Source organism: Rhinopithecus bieti, unplaced genomic scaffold (assembly GCF_001698545.2).
Source record: "Rhinopithecus bieti isolate Rb0 unplaced genomic scaffold, ASM169854v2 scaffold_17962, whole genome shotgun sequence".
NCBI lineage: Eukaryota > Metazoa > Chordata > Mammalia > Primates > Cercopithecidae > Rhinopithecus > Rhinopithecus bieti.
The window spans coordinates 981,430-1,002,384 of NW_016809457.1; the positions used below are offsets into that span (position 1 = coordinate 981,430).

Consider the following 20,955-nt stretch of genomic DNA (forward strand, 5'->3'; position numbering starts at 1 on the left):
TTTTTTCGGTTGGTAGGCTATTACTGCCTCAATTTCAGAACTTGTTACTGGTTTATTCAGGGATTCGACTTCTTCCTGGTTTAGACTTGGGAGGGTGTATGTGTCCAGGAATTTATCCATTTCTTTTAGATTTTCTAGTTTATTTGCATAGTGGTGTTTATAGTATTCTCTGATGGTAGTTTTTATTTCTGTGGTATCAGTGGTGATCTCCCCTTTTTCATTTTTTATTGTGTCTGTTTGGTTCTTCTCTCCTTTCTTTTTTATTAGTCTAGCTAGCAGTCTATTTTGTTGGTCTTTACAAAAAAAACAGCTCCTGGATTCATTGATTTTTTGAAGGGTTTTTCATGTCTCTATCTCCTTCAGTTCTGCTCTGATCTTAGTTATTTCTTGTCTTCTGCTAGATTTTGAATTTGTTTGCTCGTGCTTCTCTAGTCCTTTTAATGTTGATATTAGGGTGTCAATTTTAGATCTTTCCTGCCTTCTCTTGTGGGCATTTAGTGCTATAAATTTCCCTCTACACACTGCTTTACATGTGGCCCAGAGATTCTGGTACATTGTGTCTTCGTTCTCATTGGTTTCAAAGAACATCTTTATTGTTGCCTTCATTTTGTTGTTTACCCAGTAGTCATTCAGGAGCAGGTTGTTCAGTTTCCATGTAGTTGTGCGCTTTTGAGTGAGTTTATTAATCCTGAGTTCTAGTTTGATTCCACTGTGGTCTGAGAGACAGTTTGTTATGATTTCTATTCTCTTGCATTGCTGAGGAGTGTTTTACTTCCAATTATGTGATCAATTTTAGAGTAAGTATGATGTGCTGCTGAGAAGAATGTATATTCTGTTGATTTGGGGTAGAGAGTTCTGTAGATGTCTATCAGGTCTGCTTGGTCCGGATCTGAGTTCAAGTCCTGAATATCCTTGTTAATTTTCTGTCTCATTGATCAGTCTAATATTGATAGTGGGGTGTTAAAGTCTCCCACCATTGTTGTGTGGGAGTCTAGGTCTCTTTGTAGGTCTCTAAGGACTTCCTTTATGAATCTGGGTGCTCCTGTATTGGGTGCATATATATTTAGGAGAGTTAGCTCTTCTAGCTGCATTGATCTCTTTACCATTATGTAATGCCCTTCTTTGTCTCTCTTGATCTTTGTTGGTTTAGAGTCTGTTTTATCAGAGATTAGAATTGCAATTCCTGCTTTTTTTTTTTTTTTTTCTGCTTTCCATATGCTTGGTAAATATTCCTCCATCCCTTTATTTTGAGCCTTTATGTGTCTTTGCACATGAGATGTGTCTCCTGAATACAGCACACTCATAGGTCTTGACGCTTTATCCAATTTGCCAGTCTGTGTCTTTTAATTGGGGCATTTAGCCTGTTTACATTTAAGGTTAATATTGCTATGTGTGAATTTGATCCTGTCATGATGCTAGCTGGCTGTATTGCCCGTTAGTTGATGCAGTTTCTTCATAGTGTTGATGGTCTTTACAATTTGGTTATGTTTTTGCAGTGGCTGGTACCAGTTGTTCCTTTCCATGTTTAGTGCTTCCTCCAGGAGCTCTTGTAAGGCAGGCCTGGTGGTGACAGAATCTCTCAGGATTTGCTTGTCTGTAAAGGATTTTATTTCTCCTTCCCTTACAAAGCCTAGTTTGGCTGGATATGAAATTCTGGGCTGAAAATTCTTTTCTTTAAAAATGTTGAATATTGGCCCCCACTCTCTTCTGGCTTGTAGGGTTTCTGCAGAGAGATCCACTGTTAGTCTGATGGGCTTCCTTCCCTTTGTGGGTAACCCGACCTTTCTCTCTGGCTGCTCTTAACGTTTTTTCCTTCATTTCAGCCTTGGTGAATCTGACGATTATGTGTGTTGGGTTGCTCTTCTCAAGGAGTATCTTTGTGTGTCTTGGGGTTGGTCTTCTCAAGGAATATCTTTGCGATGTTCTCTGTATTTCCTAGATTTGAGTGTTGGCCTGTCTTGCTAGGTTGGGGAAGTTCCCTTGGATAATATCCTGAAGTGTTTTCCAACTTGGTTCCATTCTCCCCATCACTTTCAGGTACACCAATCAAACGTAGATTTGGTCTTTTCACGTAGTCGCATATTTCTTGGAGGCTTTGTTCATTCTTTTTTATTCTTTTGTCTCTAATTTTGTCTTCTCTTCTTATTTCATTAAGTTGATCTTCAGTCACTGATATCCTTTCTTCCGCTTGATCGATTTGGCTATTGAAACTTGTGTATGCTTCATGAAGTTCTCATGCTGTGTTTTTCAGCTCCATCAGGTTATTTATGTTCTTCTCTATACCGGTTATTCTAGTTAGCAATTTGTCTATCCTTTTTTTCAAGGTCCTTAGCTTCCTTGCATTGGGTTGGAACATGCTCCTTTAGCTCAGAGGAGTTTGTTATTACCCACCTTCTGAAGCCTACTTCTGTCAATTCATGAAACTCATTCACTGTCCAGTTTTGTTCCCCTGTTAGCGATGAGTTGTTATCCTTTGGAGGAAAAAGAGGCATTCTGGTTTTTTGAACTTTCGGCCTTTTTGCACTGGTGTCTCCCCATCTTTGTGGATTTATCTACCATTGGTCTTTGATGTTGGTAACCTTCAGATGGGTCTTTGAGTGTCTTTGAGTGGATGTGCTATTCCTTTCTGTTTGTTAATTTTCCTTCTGACAGGCCCCTTTGCTGCTGGCCTGCTGGAGTTTGCTGAAGGTCCACTGCCAACCCTGTTTGCCTGGGTATCACCAGCAGAGGCTGCAGAACAGCAAAGATTGTTGCCTGATCTTTCCTCTGGAAGCTTCTTCCCAGCGGGGCACCTGCCAGATGCCAGCCAGAGCTCTCCTGTATGAGGTGTCTGCTGGCCCCTACTGGGAGGTGTCTCCCAGTTGGGATACATGGGGGTCAGGGACCCACTTGAGGAGGCAGTCTGACCCTTAGCGAGCTCGAACGCTGTGCCGGGACATCCACTGCTCTCTTCAGAAACTCTTGGGCAGGGACATTTAAGTCTGCTGAAGCTGCGCCCACAGGCACCCCTTTCCCCAGGTGCTCTGTCCCAGGGAGATGGGGGTTTTATCTATCTATTTTATTTTCTTATATGATATTCCTTTCTAGTTGGTTTTTTAAAAGACACTGTGGTTTTTTTCAGCAATACCAAAAGCCTATTTCTTTTAGATAGATATATGCTATGACTGTTTTTCTATTTGTGACATAATTTTTTAAATTCCTATGACTAGTATCTCTATAGACGTATGTTTTAAAGGAAAGTATGAAAGTATCTCTATAGAAGTATATTTTGGAAGAAAATCTCAGTATGCTAATGATTTCCTGTGTGAAATGTAAAAGAATTATGAGGAGGTAGTATCACATTCTGTTTTAATTTATATGCCCTTCAATGAGACCCCCTATGTTTTGGTCCTGCCTTCTTTCTTCTACTAGATGTGTAGAAGTTACTAAAGTACCTTAATACTAATAACTTTTATAACCCTTGAATTATTCTTATCAACATACCAAAAACAAATATGCTGGGTGCAGTGGCTCACACCTGTAATCCCAGCACTTTGTGAGGCCAAGGCAGGAGGATTGCTCGAGGCCAGAAGTTTGAGACTAGCCTGGGCAACATAGAAAATCCTGTCTCTATAAAAAAAAGTTTTTAAATTAGCAAGGCACAATGTCAAGCACCTGTAGTCCTGCTTACTCAGGAGGCTGGGGCGGGAAGGTAGCTTGAGCCCAGGAGATCGGGGTTACATGATTAATGCGCCACTGTACTTCATCCTGAGTTACAGAGCAAGGCATTATCTCTTTAAGAAAAAAAGAAAAAATACTAAAACACAACAAATTTTACCTTAAAGGTAAAGGTAAATTTTACTTTTAAAGAGTTCACACATTCATAATTTTTTCCTACCTGTAGTAGTTTTTCATACCCTATATAATACTTTGACTTGGCTAAAAGATAATGGTGTGGCTATGGTTGTCATGCTTGGAAGCAAAGGTTTCATAGACTTGGAGTCATTTCATTTTTATATTTTTGTTAATATTATTCATCTCTCAACATCATCCTACCAGATTATTATTTTTAAATGAAGGACATTCTCAATTTTAAAATAAGCTTCAACCATATGCATTAAAACTACTAGAAAAGTGTTTTGGAAGATGAATAGTTATCCCACATGAATTACTAAGTTTTTATATAGTAATTAAGTCTTTTGGAAAATAATGTTTAACAGGTTGAAATCTTAGATCATACTGTTAGGAACAGTATTTTTAGGAATTATAAAATTTTATACTTAATAGTTAAGTTTTTCAGGTAACATAGTTTATAGAGCATACTTGATGAAAGGTATTAAAATCTTATGTAGAGTACAAAAGCCTACTTGTTTCAAAAGAAAATTTATGGTTGTTCTTTTTGTCTCCTTCAGAGACCATTATAAAACAGAATATGAAAACAAACTACATGATGAACTAGAACAAATCAGATTGAAAACCAACCAAGAAATTGATCAACTTCGAAATGCCTCTAGGGAAATGTATGAACGAGAAAACAGGTAAAAAACAAAATGCTTGTGTGGTATCTTATTTATCTTGTGAGGTTATAGAAGCTTTATTGAAATTAAATGCTACTTCTATTATATAATGTCTTTTTGAATACATTAAAGAAAACTTGTCATAAATAGAAATCTAAATATAATGAGAACGTGAAAGTTCTAAAGTCTTAGAACAAGATTTACTAGAGTAACCTTTTTGCTCTGTTATTCTTGTTTTTTTTTTTTTTTTTTTTTTTTAAGATGGAGTCTCACTGCACTGGAGTGCAGTGGCGTGATCTCGGCTCACTGCAAGCTCCGCCTCCCGGGTTCACGCCATTCTCCTGCCTCAGTCTCCTGAGTAGCTGGGACTACAGGCACCTGCCAGCACACACGGCTATTTTTTGTGTTTTTAGTAGAGATGGGGTTTCACTGTGTTAGTCAGGATGGTCTCGATCTCCTGGCCTCGTGATCCACCTGCCTCGGCCTCCCAAAGTGCTGGGATTACAGGCATGAGCCACTGTGCCCGGCCTCCTGTTATGTCTTTTTTTAACACTAGTGACTTCCCTTTTTGCATTTGCTTCAGTTCAGATTGAAGACAGATGAAATGTAAAGAGTACTGAGATACCAGTTCTTCCTGTATTATACCAACAATTTCTCCTGGAAACTTTTTAAAACTAGAATAGTAATTTGAAATATACACATGCCTCATTTAGCTGCTGGCTGTGAAAGATGTCATATTAGGTAATCCTGAAGTAATATCATTTTTATTCATGCAGTTACTTTTAGATAGTAAATATTAGGCTCACCTAGTTAGTGACTGGTAGAATTCGGGAAAAATAAATACTATTTATTTCAGTGGCAGATATTTTATGCCATTGTTATAGAGTGGTTTTGAAAGTTTATATTTTAATAAGAAAATTATTTTGAAATTTACTTGTGATACTAGTTTATCAGCACTGATTTGCTTATATGATATTTTGATTGTTGTCGGCAAGGCTTTAAATCAGACTTAATCTGTAATAGCATTGTAACATGTCATTTCTACTAGGAATATAGTAGCAGAAAATTTGGTACGTCCACCCCTCAATTCCAGAGAAAAAAGCTGCTGTATTATAGTATTTGTAAGTTGGCCACTACTATAAAAACTATATATGTAGAATCATCCTTTGGTAGTAAATTAGCAAAGATATTTTTTAAATTACTGTTAAATTGTTATTTAATGTAGCAGGTTGGTAGAGATGTTTATGCTATTGCCTCTGATATGATTTTGTTCTTGGGTTTCTTTGTTCTTGGGTAAAAATGTTTGTGATGATAAGAGAGTAGATATACAGTTTATGACAGAACTTTTTTAGGATTTTTGCTAAATATGACTTAGTAGAAAGTCATAAAAATGACTTTCCTGAAAATCAGATGAGATTATTTTCCTCATAAATTTGGCTTGCATAGATCTTTTCTACCTGTTTGATCTTTTTTGAAAGTCTGCATTAGAAGTATATGCCAAAGGAAATTAACATGAACTTCACTGAATGCAAAAGAAATCATTCATTTGTGCATTCAACAAATACTTTGTGATTATACTCTTCTGTTTTTTCTTGTTCTTCTCTTATTTGAGCTTTAAAATAATTATGTCATTTATAATCTAGGATTATATTTTCAATGAAAATAGCAAAGAATTTCAAAATATGAAAATTCTAAGTGATCAGTCAGCACTATCTTAGCAGTAGACAAACTAAAAATATGCTTTGGGCACCAGCAAATACGTACGCATACCAGGAGAAAGTACACATGTTCTTAAAAAATGTTTTGACATATTAATTTTTAAAATAACATTTTTTATCTTGGAAAACATAACACTTCTGCATTTGTTTACACTTAGTTTATATTTTAATATTTGAATATCCAATTACTAGTAGGAGCACTATAGTCTTTTCTGTGAATAAGGCTTTTGAAGTCCTAAGCTAGCCTTCATATGTTGAATCCTGAGAAAATAATTGTTCCAAGTAGCTCAAAGAAATATTGGACCACTCTTTAAATAGCATTATTTTTTACTTTAGTTACTATGTTATGATTGTTCTGTTTTTTGACCATACATGTTTGTATGTGTGTGTATAAAATAATAGATGTTCAGAGAAAATTTCCTAATGTTCATTAAATAATTATAAAGAAGTAGAATAATGCAGCACTACAGAAATGTCCTTGAGACTCTTTCTGCTTAACTCCTTTCTTCCATAACTGCTATTCTGTTATGCTAATAACTTCCTTGCTTCTCCTTATACTTTTATTATCTGTGCTTCCAGTAAATAAACATCTGTGCACAATATAGTTTAGTTTTTCATGTTATATTAGTATCTTATCATATAAATGGGATTATGCTGTATACATATATATTTTTTGTGGCTTCTTCACGTAACCTTATGATTTTAAGATTCATTTGCTTTTGCACTTAGTTGTCCCTTCATGTTCATAACAAAAGTATGACAGTTTTATGAATGTACATGCTTAGGGCAGCAGAGTTATTAAGAGATTGGAGAGAGAATTCCAAAGACATTATCTTTGGCAAAATTTTACTTCGTCCCAGCCCTACATTAGAAAGGAGGATCCTGTACCTTGTGATTTACTTGCTCTTAGAGTTCAAAATGCAGACTAAAAAAAGACGTATATACCTATTATATGCTAAGCTTTATGTTGAAAAGTTTTACATTTGCACCCTGATATAATTTCCAGAGCAACAAATTAATGTATTTTGCAAATATTTATTGAAACCTACCATATGCCAGCTAAATGCTAGACATCATAGATAGTAGTGACCTTTGTCTTCACAAAGCTGGTAGTCTGATGGAGGGTAAAGACAAATAGAGAAACAATTATTCTAAGTATGATGATGGTGGACAAAGTGATAGGATAAAAGATGAGACCATCTGTGTATCTAACCTAGTATTGGAAGGAATTGGGGAAGACTTCATAAATGAAGAACTGCCCCTTTTGACTGAAACTGCTATTAAAAGTAAAACTTCAGACACATTAAATTTAAAGTTTAATTGAGCAATGAATGATTTGCAGATCAGGCAGCCTCCAGAATCACAGCAGATTCAGAGAGACTCCAGGAGTGCCTCGTGGTCACAACAAATTTGTAGACAAAAGAAGTAAAGTGACGTGCAGAAATCAGAAGTGAGATACAGAAACAGCTGGATTGGTTATAGGTTGGTGTTTAACTTATTTGAACACTCAGCAGTGTATGAATGGTTGAAGTATGGCTGCTGGGGTTGGCCAAGATTCAGCTGTTGTTCCAGGAACATACCCCCAAGTTAGGTTTTCTATCTTGTCTGCCTATTAAGTTAGATTGCAGTTCATCAATAAAGACTCAAATACAGAAGTACAGAATCTTTCTTAAGGCCGTATTTAGTTTGCTTTAACACTATGAACTAAGGAAGAAAAGGGAATTGGGAGAATCAATATGTAGCATATATAAAAGCCTGAAAGTAGGATAAAATTAAGCTTTTTAAACAAATTAATTTGGTATGGCTGAAGGATAGACTGAGAGGCAGGGAGTTGAAAGAGATGAAAGAGAAGCAGCAAATGGGCCCAAAGAATGCATTTGGACCATTATGTAAGACCTATGGGGAACAATTAAAAGATTTTAAGAAGAGGCATGAAATGATCTGATTTTATATCCAGAGATCACTGTAATGTGGAGAATAGATTGGAATGGCATAAGCCTGTTAGAGAGGCTCTACTTTTAGAGGTTATTTCCATTATCCAGATGAAAGGTGATAATGAAACTGGATTAGTAGCAGTAAAGATGAGAGAAATGGGCCAGGTTGGAAAAATATCTAAGAGATAGAGCCAACAGGACTCAGTGACTAGATTGGATTGGTAAGATGAGAACTCATTAAGGATGTCAGCGAGGTTTCTGAATTAAACAGCTGCATAGATAGTGATACAGTTTTTAAAACATTAGAAAATACAAAGCTTTAATAGGAAAACATGATCAATTTAGTTGTTTCACTTGAAGTGTCTGGGATATACAAATAAAAGAGTTGACTGTAGAATAATCTAAACCTCAAGAGAAAGATCTGGGAATTAGAGATGCCTGTGATATAGATAGTATTATTTCTATTTTACAGATAAGTACTGTTGGTTCTGTGGTTCAATTCTGTTGTGGATTTAATAGGCTTTTGTTGACTGATACAATAACTTTAAAATGTATGGGAACTTTCTGTGGTTATTCCTAAGCAATCCACATAGCCATATAAACTTTGGTATGTAATCTTCTTGAAAATTTCCTAATTTTTTTAGGTTTTTGCTGTTCTTTAAAAAAAATCTTTAAAGTTTATCCCATTGTAACATAAATGTGGTTGGTAGGGGTAGGTTGGTAAGGCTGTGTGGGGAAACAACCAACAGAGCCGTTTCTGGAAGTAGGAAAACTGAAAGCAGATGTCCTTGTCTCCAGTGTTCTTCTGGCCCCCTATCCACCTCGGAATGGACACTACCTAACCAGAGGATTCCTGGGATTGGGACTGCCCTGTGGATGCCCCAGCCAGCTACAGGACTCAGAACTGATCGAATGTATACTGAGGCTAGAGTGGACAGTTGCCACCAGGTGGTGCCAAATTGCAGCCTGAGCCCAGATGAATTTGAATTGCCCAAGACACCTAACTAGCTAATTGTACAGGCTTGCCTTTATCATTTTAATCTCACAGTAATCCAACCCTTTGTTTTATGTTACTGAATCTTTGGGGATCATAGTTTCTTCATTACGGGAGATTTAACTGTAGTTAGAGCTTGTATCATACTAATCTTCCACACAGTAAAAAATAAATTATAATTTGTTTCTTTTGAAATCTTAGAACTTAAAATGGCTAAAGAACGAATTTTAATATTTCCTGTTATAAAACATGAAATTCATAAATTTGCACATTTAGGGTTGTGTGTGTGTGTTTAGGTAAATTAATCTTTTGCTTTGGCCTGAGATGTATGATTGTGTTAATTACTGGTATTTTATCAAAGTGTGCTGTTACAATGAGTTGAAATGGATGAAGTACTTACACTTGCATATTTATGTTTGGTCTCCTTATCTCTCCCCCAATAAACTTTTTTTTTTTTTTTTTATTTGACGGAGTCTTGCTCTGTCACCCAGGCTGGAGTACAGTGATGTGATCTCAGCTCACTGCAAACTCCGCCTCCCGGGTGCAAGCGATTCTCCTGTCTCAGCTTCCTGAGTAGCTGGGATCACAAGTGCACGCCACCACGCCCGGCTAATTTTCATATTTTTAGTATGGATGGTGTTTCACCATGTGTTGGCCAGGCTGGTCTCAAATGCCTGACCTCAGGTAGTCTGCCCGCCTCGGCCTCCCAAAGTGCTGTGATTACAGGCATGAGCCACCATGCCCGGCCCCAATAAACATTTTCTAAGGAAACTGAAATGATGATTAGTGAAATGTATTTTGCCTTTAATTTTCTTTCTATACATCGGAGGATGTTAAAAGAATACTTTTTCTTTTCTCTTTTTTAATATGGAAAAGGTACATGGGACTTACTCTATCCAATCTTGGTATCTGACCTGCAGTCATTCCAGTAGTTCTTGAAGTTAAAGTATTGAGAGAAAAGAAAGCGAGTAGAAGATATAAAGACTTAAGAAAAGGGCATTTATAAACCAAGAGGGAACTTGGATATTTAGATACATCAAACATACTGTAGTTGAAATTATAATATGTATGTATGCGTTGGTCCAGTTTGTGAATTAGGGTCTTTGTTTTTTCTGTATATTCTAGTTACTTAAAATTCCACTTTGGAGCTGTGGGAAATGAATGAAAGGTACTACAGTGCTGAGATGTATTATATTAATAACTTATTGCTTAGTAGGCATTATGTGACAGAAATGTTATGGACCCTCTTACGCATTTGGAAATAAGACATTATTCCGTGAGTGGGAGTGTATTACGAAAGAGATTTGGATCAAAAGACTGAACTTGATCCTGATTCTACCACTTATTAGCTAAGCGGATAAGTCACTTAATATCCCTGAAGTTTAATTTCTTCTTTTATAAAATGAGCTAATAGGCCAGGCGTGGTGGCTAACACCTGTAACACCAACACATTGGGAGGCTGAGGCAGACAGATTGCTTGAGTCCAGGAGTTTGAGACCAGGCTGGGCAAAATGGCAGAACCCCATCTCTAGTGAAAATACAAAAAAATTAGCCAGGCATGGTGGCACAGGCCTGTAGTCCTACTAAGGAGGTTGAGGTGGGAAGATCACCTGAGCCTGGGAGGTCAAGGTTGCACTGAGCCAAGATCATGCCATTTGCACTCCAGCCTGGGCAACTGAAGTGAGATCCTGTCTCAAAAAATAATAATAACTACTAATAATACTTCTTAGGGTGGTCCGTGAGGTCTAAATGAGATAATATATGCAAAAAGTACATTATAAATTATAGACATAAATGAGTTATTTTGGTACCTTACGCCTATGTAGAATACTTGAAGAAAATGTTTTTATCTGTTATGTTGACAATTTAAGGGAAATCACCATTATATAAAAGTCAACTGATAATATTATGGAATTATTTATCACTAGAAGATACTAATACAAAATACATATTCTTAAGTGTTTATCTCCATAGCATTTAACAAGTTTTCTTAAATGACATAATATAGACGTAGAGGGTCTACATGCCATTCTTTTCTGTCTAAATTTCTGCATAAGATGGCTAGCTTATGTTTCCTAATTAGGTTATGAGATAATAAGGTAAAGGGAGATAAATTCGGCTGATAAAGTTTTTCCATAAAGTAAAACTACCTTTAAGGTGGTCTTGTTACTGTAAACACAGAAAGCGCTATTGTGAGTGGTGCTATAAAAAAGATAAGATTAGAGGCATTCATTATGCTCTTAGTGCAGTACGGACTCTGGAAACTGAAATAGCTTTACAATTGTTTGAAAGGGGGTAGGCAGTAGAGAAAAGATTGAAAAGATGTTTTAAGTGCAACAATTAGTATTGCTTTAGTGATTTTATTTTCCTGCCATATCAATAAAAACCATCTTGACCACAATTTATCTTCCAAAAGTACTCAAGAAGAAACTTTAATGATATAAACTTGAAATTTGTGTAGAATCTTAGAGTGATATTAAACAACTTTGAATCTTGAATCTATTTACAAAGGTTCGTTGAGCATATGTAATGTATTACAATGGTGAATTTAACTATTGTTCTGAGGTTCCATTCATCACTTTAAAGGTGTATGTCCTCATTAGGGCTTAAGCACATAAACAAACCTCTTTTGTTCGTATCTTACCAGATAGCTCTATAATGTTTTAAGTTCTTCTATGGAAAAATTTAAATAATTACTTTGTCTTTTCAGTTAGATAATTCTTGAAGTATATGGCTCTGCAGACAACTCTCTCAGCATCTTCTCAAATATTTTAAATTAATTTTGATTAGTAGTTATCTTTTATTGTTAACTATATTCTTTACTCCTGTAGATGTTTACAACATGTGTTCACTGCTTGGTTAATAATACTTAAAATTTTCAAGCTGTGTAGGGTTCCAGATATGAAGCAAGGTAAGTTCAGGCTGCATAGGAATTTAGATTTACCTTTGCAGTATAGTTCGTTGTGTGGTGGGAGAGGCTGGTAAAGTAAGATTGAGCCAGATTTTAAAGGTTCTGGTGTCAGTGGAGAATGTCCAGAGGTTTTATAGTAGGACGGAAACATGACTTACTCATTTTTTGTAACTACGGTTGCAATGCGGGGTGGATTATAGTTGAAGAAAGCCTAGAAGCAGGGAGATCACGTAGGAGGCTATTGCACAGTTTAGGTGATGAAAATGAGAAATAGAAAGACGGTTGAATTTAAAGAATAGGTAGGAGAATTGGCAAGATCTGGTGATTGACAAGAAGTGAACCTCAGGAATGACTCCAGCTTTTCTACCTCAGTAGTCTCAGAGTGATTGGTGATAAGGCATGGCCATTAGTTCCAGACTGCAGACTTTTTGAGACAGAGTTTCACTCTTGTCGTCCAGGCTGGAGTGCAATGGCACGATCTCAGCTCATTGCAACCTCTGCCTCCCGGGTTCAAGTGATTCTCCTGCCTCAGCCTCCCAAGTAACTGGGATTACAGACGTGCGCCACTATGACCAGCTAATTTTTGTACTTTTAGTAGAGATGGGATTTCGCCATCTTGGTCAGGCTGGTCTGGAACTCCTGACCTCGGGAGTTCACCCACCTCAGCCTCCCAAAGTGCTGGGATTACAGGCATGAGCTACCGCACCTGGCCTAATTTCTGATCTTTTGCCAGATGTGGCAGCCCTGACCAAGCTCAAAAGTGCTTATCTGAGATCACACAGCTTTTTGCTAGAGATGTTTCTCTGCTGTGCCCCAGATTTCACTCCCCTTAGCCCTCACAGTAGTAGAAGGAACCCTAAGATGCTGAAGCCCCTCCAACAGCCTTCTGTGTTTTCACTAGGATGCCATTAAAAATAGTATCACTTTCAGCTGGGCGCGGTGGCTAAAGCCTGTAATCCCAGCACTTTGGGAGGCCGAGACGGGCGGATCACGAGGTCAGGAGATCGAGACCATCCTGGCTAACACGGTGAAACCCTGTCTCTACTAAAAAAAAAAAAAAAAATACAAAAAATCAGCCGGGCGTTGTGGCGGGCGCCTGTAGTCCCAGTCACTTAGGAGGCTGAGGCAGGAGAATGGCGTAAACCCAGGAGGCAGAGGTTGCAGTGAGCTGAGATCCGGCCACTGCACTCCAGCCCGGGCGACAGAGCAAGACTCCGTCTCAAAAAATAAAATAAAATAAAAATAGTATCACTTTCATTTTATACAATAAAAAATTTGAGGAAACATTGCTGTAATTATCAACCTTTAAATGAACATTACATTTTAATTTACATTTTCATATTTAGGTAGCATACTAACCATAGCTACTATTTATTGAGTACTTATTATGCATCAAGCATTGTACTCAACACTTCACATACATTGTAGAACAGAATCAAACACATTTTATGAAGTTTAGGTATTAATATCCCTATTTTACAAGTAAGGAAATTGAGACATCAGCTGTGACTTGTCTGTGATTATTACAAATGTTTTGTTGGTAAAAACTAGATACATTTGACTGCAATGCAGTGCACACTCCCATTTAACTGGTTAGGGCTATGTAAACTGATCAAAGATTTCCTATCAGAACTATAATTTTTGAATGTAATTTACTTAAAATAGAAATTCTGTCTTTTTTATTATTATACTTAAGGTTCCAGAATACATGTGCAGAACATGCAGGTTTGTTACATAGATATACACATGCCATGGTGGTTTGCTGCACCCATCAACCCATCATCTACATTAGATATTTCTCCTAATGCTCTCCCTCCCCTAGCCCTTCACCCCCTGACAGGCCCCAGTGTGTGATGTTTCCCCTCCCTGTTTCCATGTGTTCTCATTGTTTGGCTCCCACTTGTAAGTGAGAACATGCAGTGTTTTGGTTTTCTGTTCCTGTGTTAGTTTGCTGAGAACAGTGAAGAAACTCTGTCTTTTAAGAGAATTTGTAAACCACATTCCATGCTTGAGGGCTGAGTATGGATCATTAGAGCTTCATAAAAGCATTTATAATTTTATGTACACACACACACAAAGTCTTACTGTTTTGCCCAGGCTGAGTCTTGAACTCCTGAGCTCAGGTGATCCTCCCCCCGACCTCAGCCTCCCAAAGTGCTAGGATTACAGGTGTGAGCCACCATTCCCAGACAAGCATTTATAATTTTTGAAGTTGGCAAAGAGGCCTTTATTTTTCTTTTCTTTTTTAAGTGTATTTTACTTTAAGTTCTGTGACACAAGTGCAGAATGTGTAGGCTTGTTGCATAGGTATACAGGTGCCATGGTGGTTTACCACACCTATCAGTGGGTCATCTAGGTTTTAAGCCCCACATGCATTAGCTATTTGTCCTAATGCTTTCCCTCCCCTTGCCCCCCAAACCCCAATTGGCCCCAGTGTGTGTTGTTCCCCTCCCTGTGTCCGTGTGTTCTCATTGTTCAACTCCCATTTATGAGTGAGAATATGTAGTGTTTGGTTTTCTGTTCCTGTATTAGTTTGCTGAGGATGGTGGTTTCTAGCTTCATATCCATGTCTCTGCAAAGGACATGATCTCATTCTTTTTTATGGCTGCATAGTATTCCATGGTGTATATGTACCACATTTTCGTTATCCAGTCTATCATTGATGGGCATTTGGATTGGTTCCATGCCTTTGCTGTTGTAAATAGAGCTGCAATAAATATACGTGTCCATGTGTCTTTTTATAGTAGAGTGATTTATATTCCTTTCAGTATATACCCAGTAATGGGATTGCGGGGTCAAGTGGTATTTCTTGTTGTAGATCCTTGAGGAATTGCTACACTGTTTTACACAATGGCTGAACTAATTTACATTCCCACCAACAGTGTGGAAGCATTCCTGCTTTTCACCAGCATCTGTTGTTTCTTGATTTTTTAATAATCACCATTCTGACTGGTGTGAGATGGTATCATTGTGGTTTTGATTTGCATTTCTCTAATGATCAGTGATGATGAGCTTTTTTTCATGTTTGTTGGCCACATAAATGTCTTCTTTTGAGAAGTGTCTATTCATATCCACTATCAAGCCTTTGCCCCCCTCCCCAATACTACTCCAACAAAGATGTTTTTACCAAAGCCCCTAAGACCTTCATGTAGCCCAAATCCAGTAGTCATATTCTGTTCTTACTGTTCTTGACCTTACTAGCAGTATGTAACACAATTGATCACTCCCTACTCCTGGGAACACATTCTTTAGCTTCCATAATGTCACACACTATAAATTTTTCTCTTCCTTATTAGCTGTACCTACTCATTCTCTTTGTTGGTTCCTCCTCATCTTCTTGACAACTTTTGCAGCTGCCTCCATGGCATTTCCACTTGGTTATCTATTAATAATATGCATCCTAATATGTTCAGAAGCAAATTTCTGTTCCATTCTACCTCCCAATTCTGCTCCACCTTCAGTCTCACCCAGCTCAATTAAAGACAACTCTATTCTTCCACTTGCCCAGACCAAAAACCTGAAGTCATCTTTTTTCACATTCCATATTCTGTTCATTAGCAAATCCTTTTGGATTTATGATCTCTATCTCATGCATATTATCTTGGTTCAAGTCACCATTATCTCTTGCCTAAAAATTACTGCAGTAGCCTCTTAAGTGGTCCCCAGTTTTCTTCCTTGCCCTCTTCAGTCTCTTAGCACAGTTTTTGTTAAATGATAAGTCAAGTTGGATCACTTCTCTACTCAAATAAAAAGGCTCCCCATCATTAAACTTAGTAAAGCTTTAAATGATTACATTGGCCTGTGATACTACCTGATCAGTATTCAGTTACCCTATCCTCATTTAGAACTTTCTTCTGGTTACTCGCATAGTCATGCTGGCCTCCTGTTCTTTTACCTGTAGGCGTGCTCCTACCGCAGGTCCTTTGTATTCACAGTTTCCACTGCTTAACCATCTACTCCTGATGATACACCTGTTCTTGTGGTCTTTTCTGACTTTGTTCTATGTTGTCTTTGCTTTGTTTTTCCTTAAAGCACTTATAATCTATCAAAATACTACATAGTCATTTACTTTGCAGTTTTTTTCCTACTACAATGTGATCTCCATGAGAGTAGGAGTTTTCATGTATCGTTCAGTCCTTGACTCCCAAGTACCAGTGCCTGGTATGCAGTAAATGCTCAGTATACATAATATTTATTGAATGAAAGAATGAATTGGTACTACTTTTTAGAAATTAGGTGGCTGTAAATGAAAACCTATTCAAAGGTTTATAATGGATTTAATCAGGACTGAGTGTAGTGACAGATATATAGTAGTTTACTCAGTTAACCATCTACCAGATTCATTCTATTTCATTTTGATATGTTACCTTTTATCCTGTCAGCTGCTTTGTAAACCTTAACACATTAATGGATTTAAGCAAATATTTTGCATTTTTATACTTAAATTTTTTATAATTTTTCAACCATAATTTGGATTTGGTGTTTACTTTGTGCCTAAGTTTTCATATCTAGAAACAAACAAACAGAAATCTGCTTGAGCACCAACTGTCTTCAGTCCATTTTATGCTGCTATAACAGGATACCTGAGACTGGGTAATTTATAGTGAACAGAAGTTTATTGGCTCACAGGTCTGGAGGCTGGTAAGTGCAATATCTACGTGCTGGCACCTGGCAAGAGCTTTCTCACTACATTATCACATGGCGTAAGGCAAGAAGGTGGGAGACAGAGCTGGGGGAGCCAAACTCACCCTTTTATAATGGCACCAGTCCCACCCTCATGGCCTAATCACCATTATTAGGTCCTACCTCTTAATACTGTTAGAATGGCAGTTAAATTTCAACTTGAGTTTTGGAGGACACAAACTTTTAAACCAAGGCACCAACTATAATAAAAGGATAGGAAAGTGTAGCATTTTCAGTCAACAATGATCTCAAAAAGTTTCTACTCTTAAAATGTGTAGCTTCTCCCAAGAAATTTTATTAAATAAGATTTCCACTTTGCTTATTTCATTTTTATGTCCTACTCACTAACTTTTCACTCATCTATGATAAAGGTAAAACTACCAGTCATTGGATAGAAACAACATAATATACATGCAACCCTTCTATTTTACGCCATCTTAAAATCAAAGGCATCAGATATGGAATTGAGCAGTTTTATGTTGTGTCCAGGAAGACACTGGAGATAGAGACAGTAAATTCAAACACTTTTCCTATAAATAAGCCTGTCATATAAAACAGCCTATTTTAATCCTTTGTTGTTCTAACTAGAAAAATATATTTACTTGTATTAGTCAAAAATATTTTTACATGAAGACAGAAGGAAGAGTTCAGATTGCCTAGTTACACCTGCTGAGCTCTTCTGACAGCCATGGTTTTTTTGTTTGTTTGTTTTTGTTTTTTCAGTATTTATGCTTGGTAAATTTTAAGTTCTGAGGCATTAGGGATGTTTATTCAGGCTGAGACGTACTCCTCGCATTGCCAAACTCTGATTTGATACTGTTCAAATTTCAAATGTTCCTAAAGTTTTTCTCGTGACATTTTTCTTAACACTTTTCAGATATAAATATAGATTTAGCCTATTGGTACTGTGAAATTTGTCATCTAGTAGTAGGAAAATACATTCTACCCTGTTACGAATGTTTTATAATGAGGTTTTCAAGTTTCAGTTGTGAGCTGTTGAATAAACTTCTGTGTATTCAATTATCTGCTGCACAAATGGCACTATATTGTGTATGAACTGTCTATTTTATTAGAATATTAAAACCTTTTATTTAAGTAAATGATTAAGAACTCTTTAAGTTTCTCATTTGAATGTTACAATTTAAGTAACCATATCTCTTGGTTTGTCTAAGAAAGTACTGATTTATGCCTGTTCTGGCATAATTTTTAATAGCACCCTCTTTTATTCTAAAAGTGCCCCAGGTTGAAAATACATTATTTGAACACTCTAGTTATAAAAGTAGGATACTCACTTTCCCTTTGCATTTCACAGAGTATTCAGATTTCTTTTCTTCATTCTTTCCTCTCAGTATGTCTCCAAAACAACATAGGGTGGATGGGAGAAATACGTATGTGAATATGGGAGATACATAGAGTTGCTAGGAAACAACATGAAAGAATGATGAAAAACACAGTGTTGGAATCTAATGTTAACTTTATACAGGTATTTTAATGAGGATATATTCAGATTTTTGTATTTTGAAACATTTTCTTTGTTATAATTACATTTGATTATACACTTGGTTTGGACTTCTAAAACTTGAGCTTCATTAGCTTGTACATGCTGCAGATAGCTTCTATCAATTTTTCAAGTTTCTCTTTTGAAGAACATTTGAATTCCTGTAATTTGTTCCATAATTGTATTTCTGTTATATTTTCTAATGCATTTAACATTTAGAAATGGATTACTTATTAGTTATATGAAAGTTATTGTCTTACCTGCGGAAGGAATACATCTAGCGTTTTATCAAACAGTTTATTTTTTAAAGAGCATGTTACATACGGTGGGCCATAAAAGCTAATGTATAATATATTCGCAATTCTTTCAAGGCTTATTTTGATTTCACATCTATTGGTGCCTTGAGGTGGTCATGTAATATAAATCTAATAGTGTCAGAATTTCTCAAGGAGAAAACATCTGTGAAGCAAAGGAAATTTTAAGAGGCAGTGTAGTGTGATTCACACCACAGACTCTGGAGCCAAATTGTTTGGGTGCACATTTGGGCTCCGTAGCATACTTCTTGTGTGACTTTAAGCTAATACTTAACCTCTTTGTGTTTTAGTCTTATCATTTGTAAAATGGAGGTAATGATACAACTGCTTTGTGGGATCGTTGTGACAATTAAATGAGTTATGATATGTAAAGTGCTTAGAACGGCTTCTGGCACATGGTAAACAGTATACTATTGCTATTATTGTCAGTGGAAAAATACATTTAGTTTATCTCTCTCAGACTTCATATGAAACCTGTGAATTGGTAATATTAAAGGAAGTTTTTGTTATAAGGAATTTTGCTGCTTTTTGCTAAAGAATGCAGGTTATGGACTGGATATGGAAGGTGTGGTACTTGATAAGGAGATTGGGATTACACAGAAATGTTACCCACAAACACCCGTGAGAGGACCTATTGGTAGAAGCCTCAGCTTCTTCTGGTCCATTCCCCAGTTCATTTCTGTTTTCTCTTTCTGAATTGCTTTACCTATTTGTCCTTCAAGGCCCAACTTACATGTCACTTTTTAAAAATGTTTCACTTTATTCACCTACCTCTCTTACTCCAGTAAAGAGTAATGAGCTCCTCTTTGTGGCCATAGAATTTTGTTAATGCCTTAGCATAGCACTTCACATAGTACCCTCTAATCATACTTCAACATGCCTTAACATAGTACCCTCTAATCATACCTCCTTTCACAAGCCCTGATGTTAGCTTGTTCTAGGTTTTATTTCATTCCCTGTGTCTTGTTTTTATTTCTAATGTCTATTGTTGCAAGAAAGGAAATATCAGGGACTGAAGCGTCTCCATCTACCAATTGAGCATTCGTGATTCATTAGTCCTGTAAATGTGATCTACTTGTAATTCTGCTGCCAAAATAACATATAGAATAATGAGGCTATATTTGAGAAATGAACATTGAAACCAGTTTGTGGTGATTTACTGACTAAAATATTTAGATCATTTAGAAATGAAAAATATATAAATGTTTAATATAGTTTGAGAATTTTATTCTATCTATAACATTAATTTTTCATGTTTCAGTTCGAGAATAGATTATTTTTGAAGGTTGTTGCAATCAGGATGGCATCAGAAAATAACAATATGTCATTTTTTGACAGCTACTTTAGAATGTACTTCCACTTATATAATAACCAACAAAAGTAGTTTATTTTCTTTTCAATAAGAGTTACCTGTACTCCAACATTTCTAAAGAAACTGTTTTATTTCTGGCTTATAAACTGTTTTACTGACAAATCTCTAATGGTTGACATTTTTAAATTTTTAAATTTGTTGTTAATATTGATGGCAGCAGTGGCCTATCTGGAGCAACTGCTGTAAAGATGCCAGCTGCAGTGGGGCACGCGCGGCCAGGGCTGCATGCTCCACTGAGCCGGCAGGAGCCAGAAACAGGCAGAAACCCAGACCCCTTCGAGTTGGAGAGGCGGGAGCCCTCCCAGGTGCGGCTGCAGCGGCCCAGCCGCAGCTGCGGACCCAGGCATTCCTTCACTCTCGTCGGCCTAGGGAGCCCTCTTCCCCCGCAGGCTCAGAAAGGCCTGTTCCCACTGCCTGGCCTCTCCCTACTCCCACCGCCCACTGTGATTTCGGAGCAAAGTTGAGGCCAAGCCTGGGAACTGTTGCAGGTGTGCCCGCTCTTGGGGCAGTACTGACACCCCAGCCCTCTGCCACCTCGGCCTCCTCCAGACTTTGGACACTGACAAGCACGGGAGGGAGGCCAGCCAAAGTGGGGGATGAGGGCGGCTTGGTGCAGGCCTGCAGGTGCCCTTTGGCACTCCAGCCCAGGCGCCGGGTTACAGCTGGTTGATGGCGGCAGGAGGCAGGCAGGCTCCTGGACAGAAAGGGGTGGGTCCCCGGTGAAGCCCCACCTCAAGCCAGGGGTGGCCTGGAGCATGGGAGCTGCGCCACCAGTTTCACAGAACAGACTGAGAACTTACGGTCCTTTTTTCCCCCGGCCTACCCATTGTCACCTATGTACTTCCTCCCCACTGAAGCCCACAAAAACCTCGGGCTCTGGCAGACGTCTGGACGTCAAAGAGGAGCTACCGACTGTGGGTCTCCTCTCAGTCAGGAGCTGAGCAGACATTGGGATGGCCTGCCTGCAGATAGGAGCTACCCACTCTGGATCTCCTGAGAGCTGTACTGCCGCTCAATAAAGCACCTCTTTGCCTT

The 20,955-nt window shown here is 37.6% G+C and overlaps 1 protein-coding gene across 1 annotated transcript in view; it reads left to right on the top strand.

Moving 5' to 3' along the window:
• PIBF1 (progesterone immunomodulatory binding factor 1) overlaps positions 1 to 20,955 on the top strand; it is a gene marked incomplete at its 5' end in the record, with an annotated part of 241,996 nt that overhangs the window by 50,065 nt on the left and 170,976 nt on the right. Inside the window, 2 exons of the mRNA XM_017889428.1 lie at positions 4,200 to 4,279; positions 4,392 to 4,517. Of these exons, the coding sequence (XP_017744917.1) occupies positions 4,200 to 4,279; positions 4,392 to 4,517 (206 nt within the window). The remainder of the gene's footprint in view (positions 1 to 4,199; positions 4,280 to 4,391; positions 4,518 to 20,955) is intronic.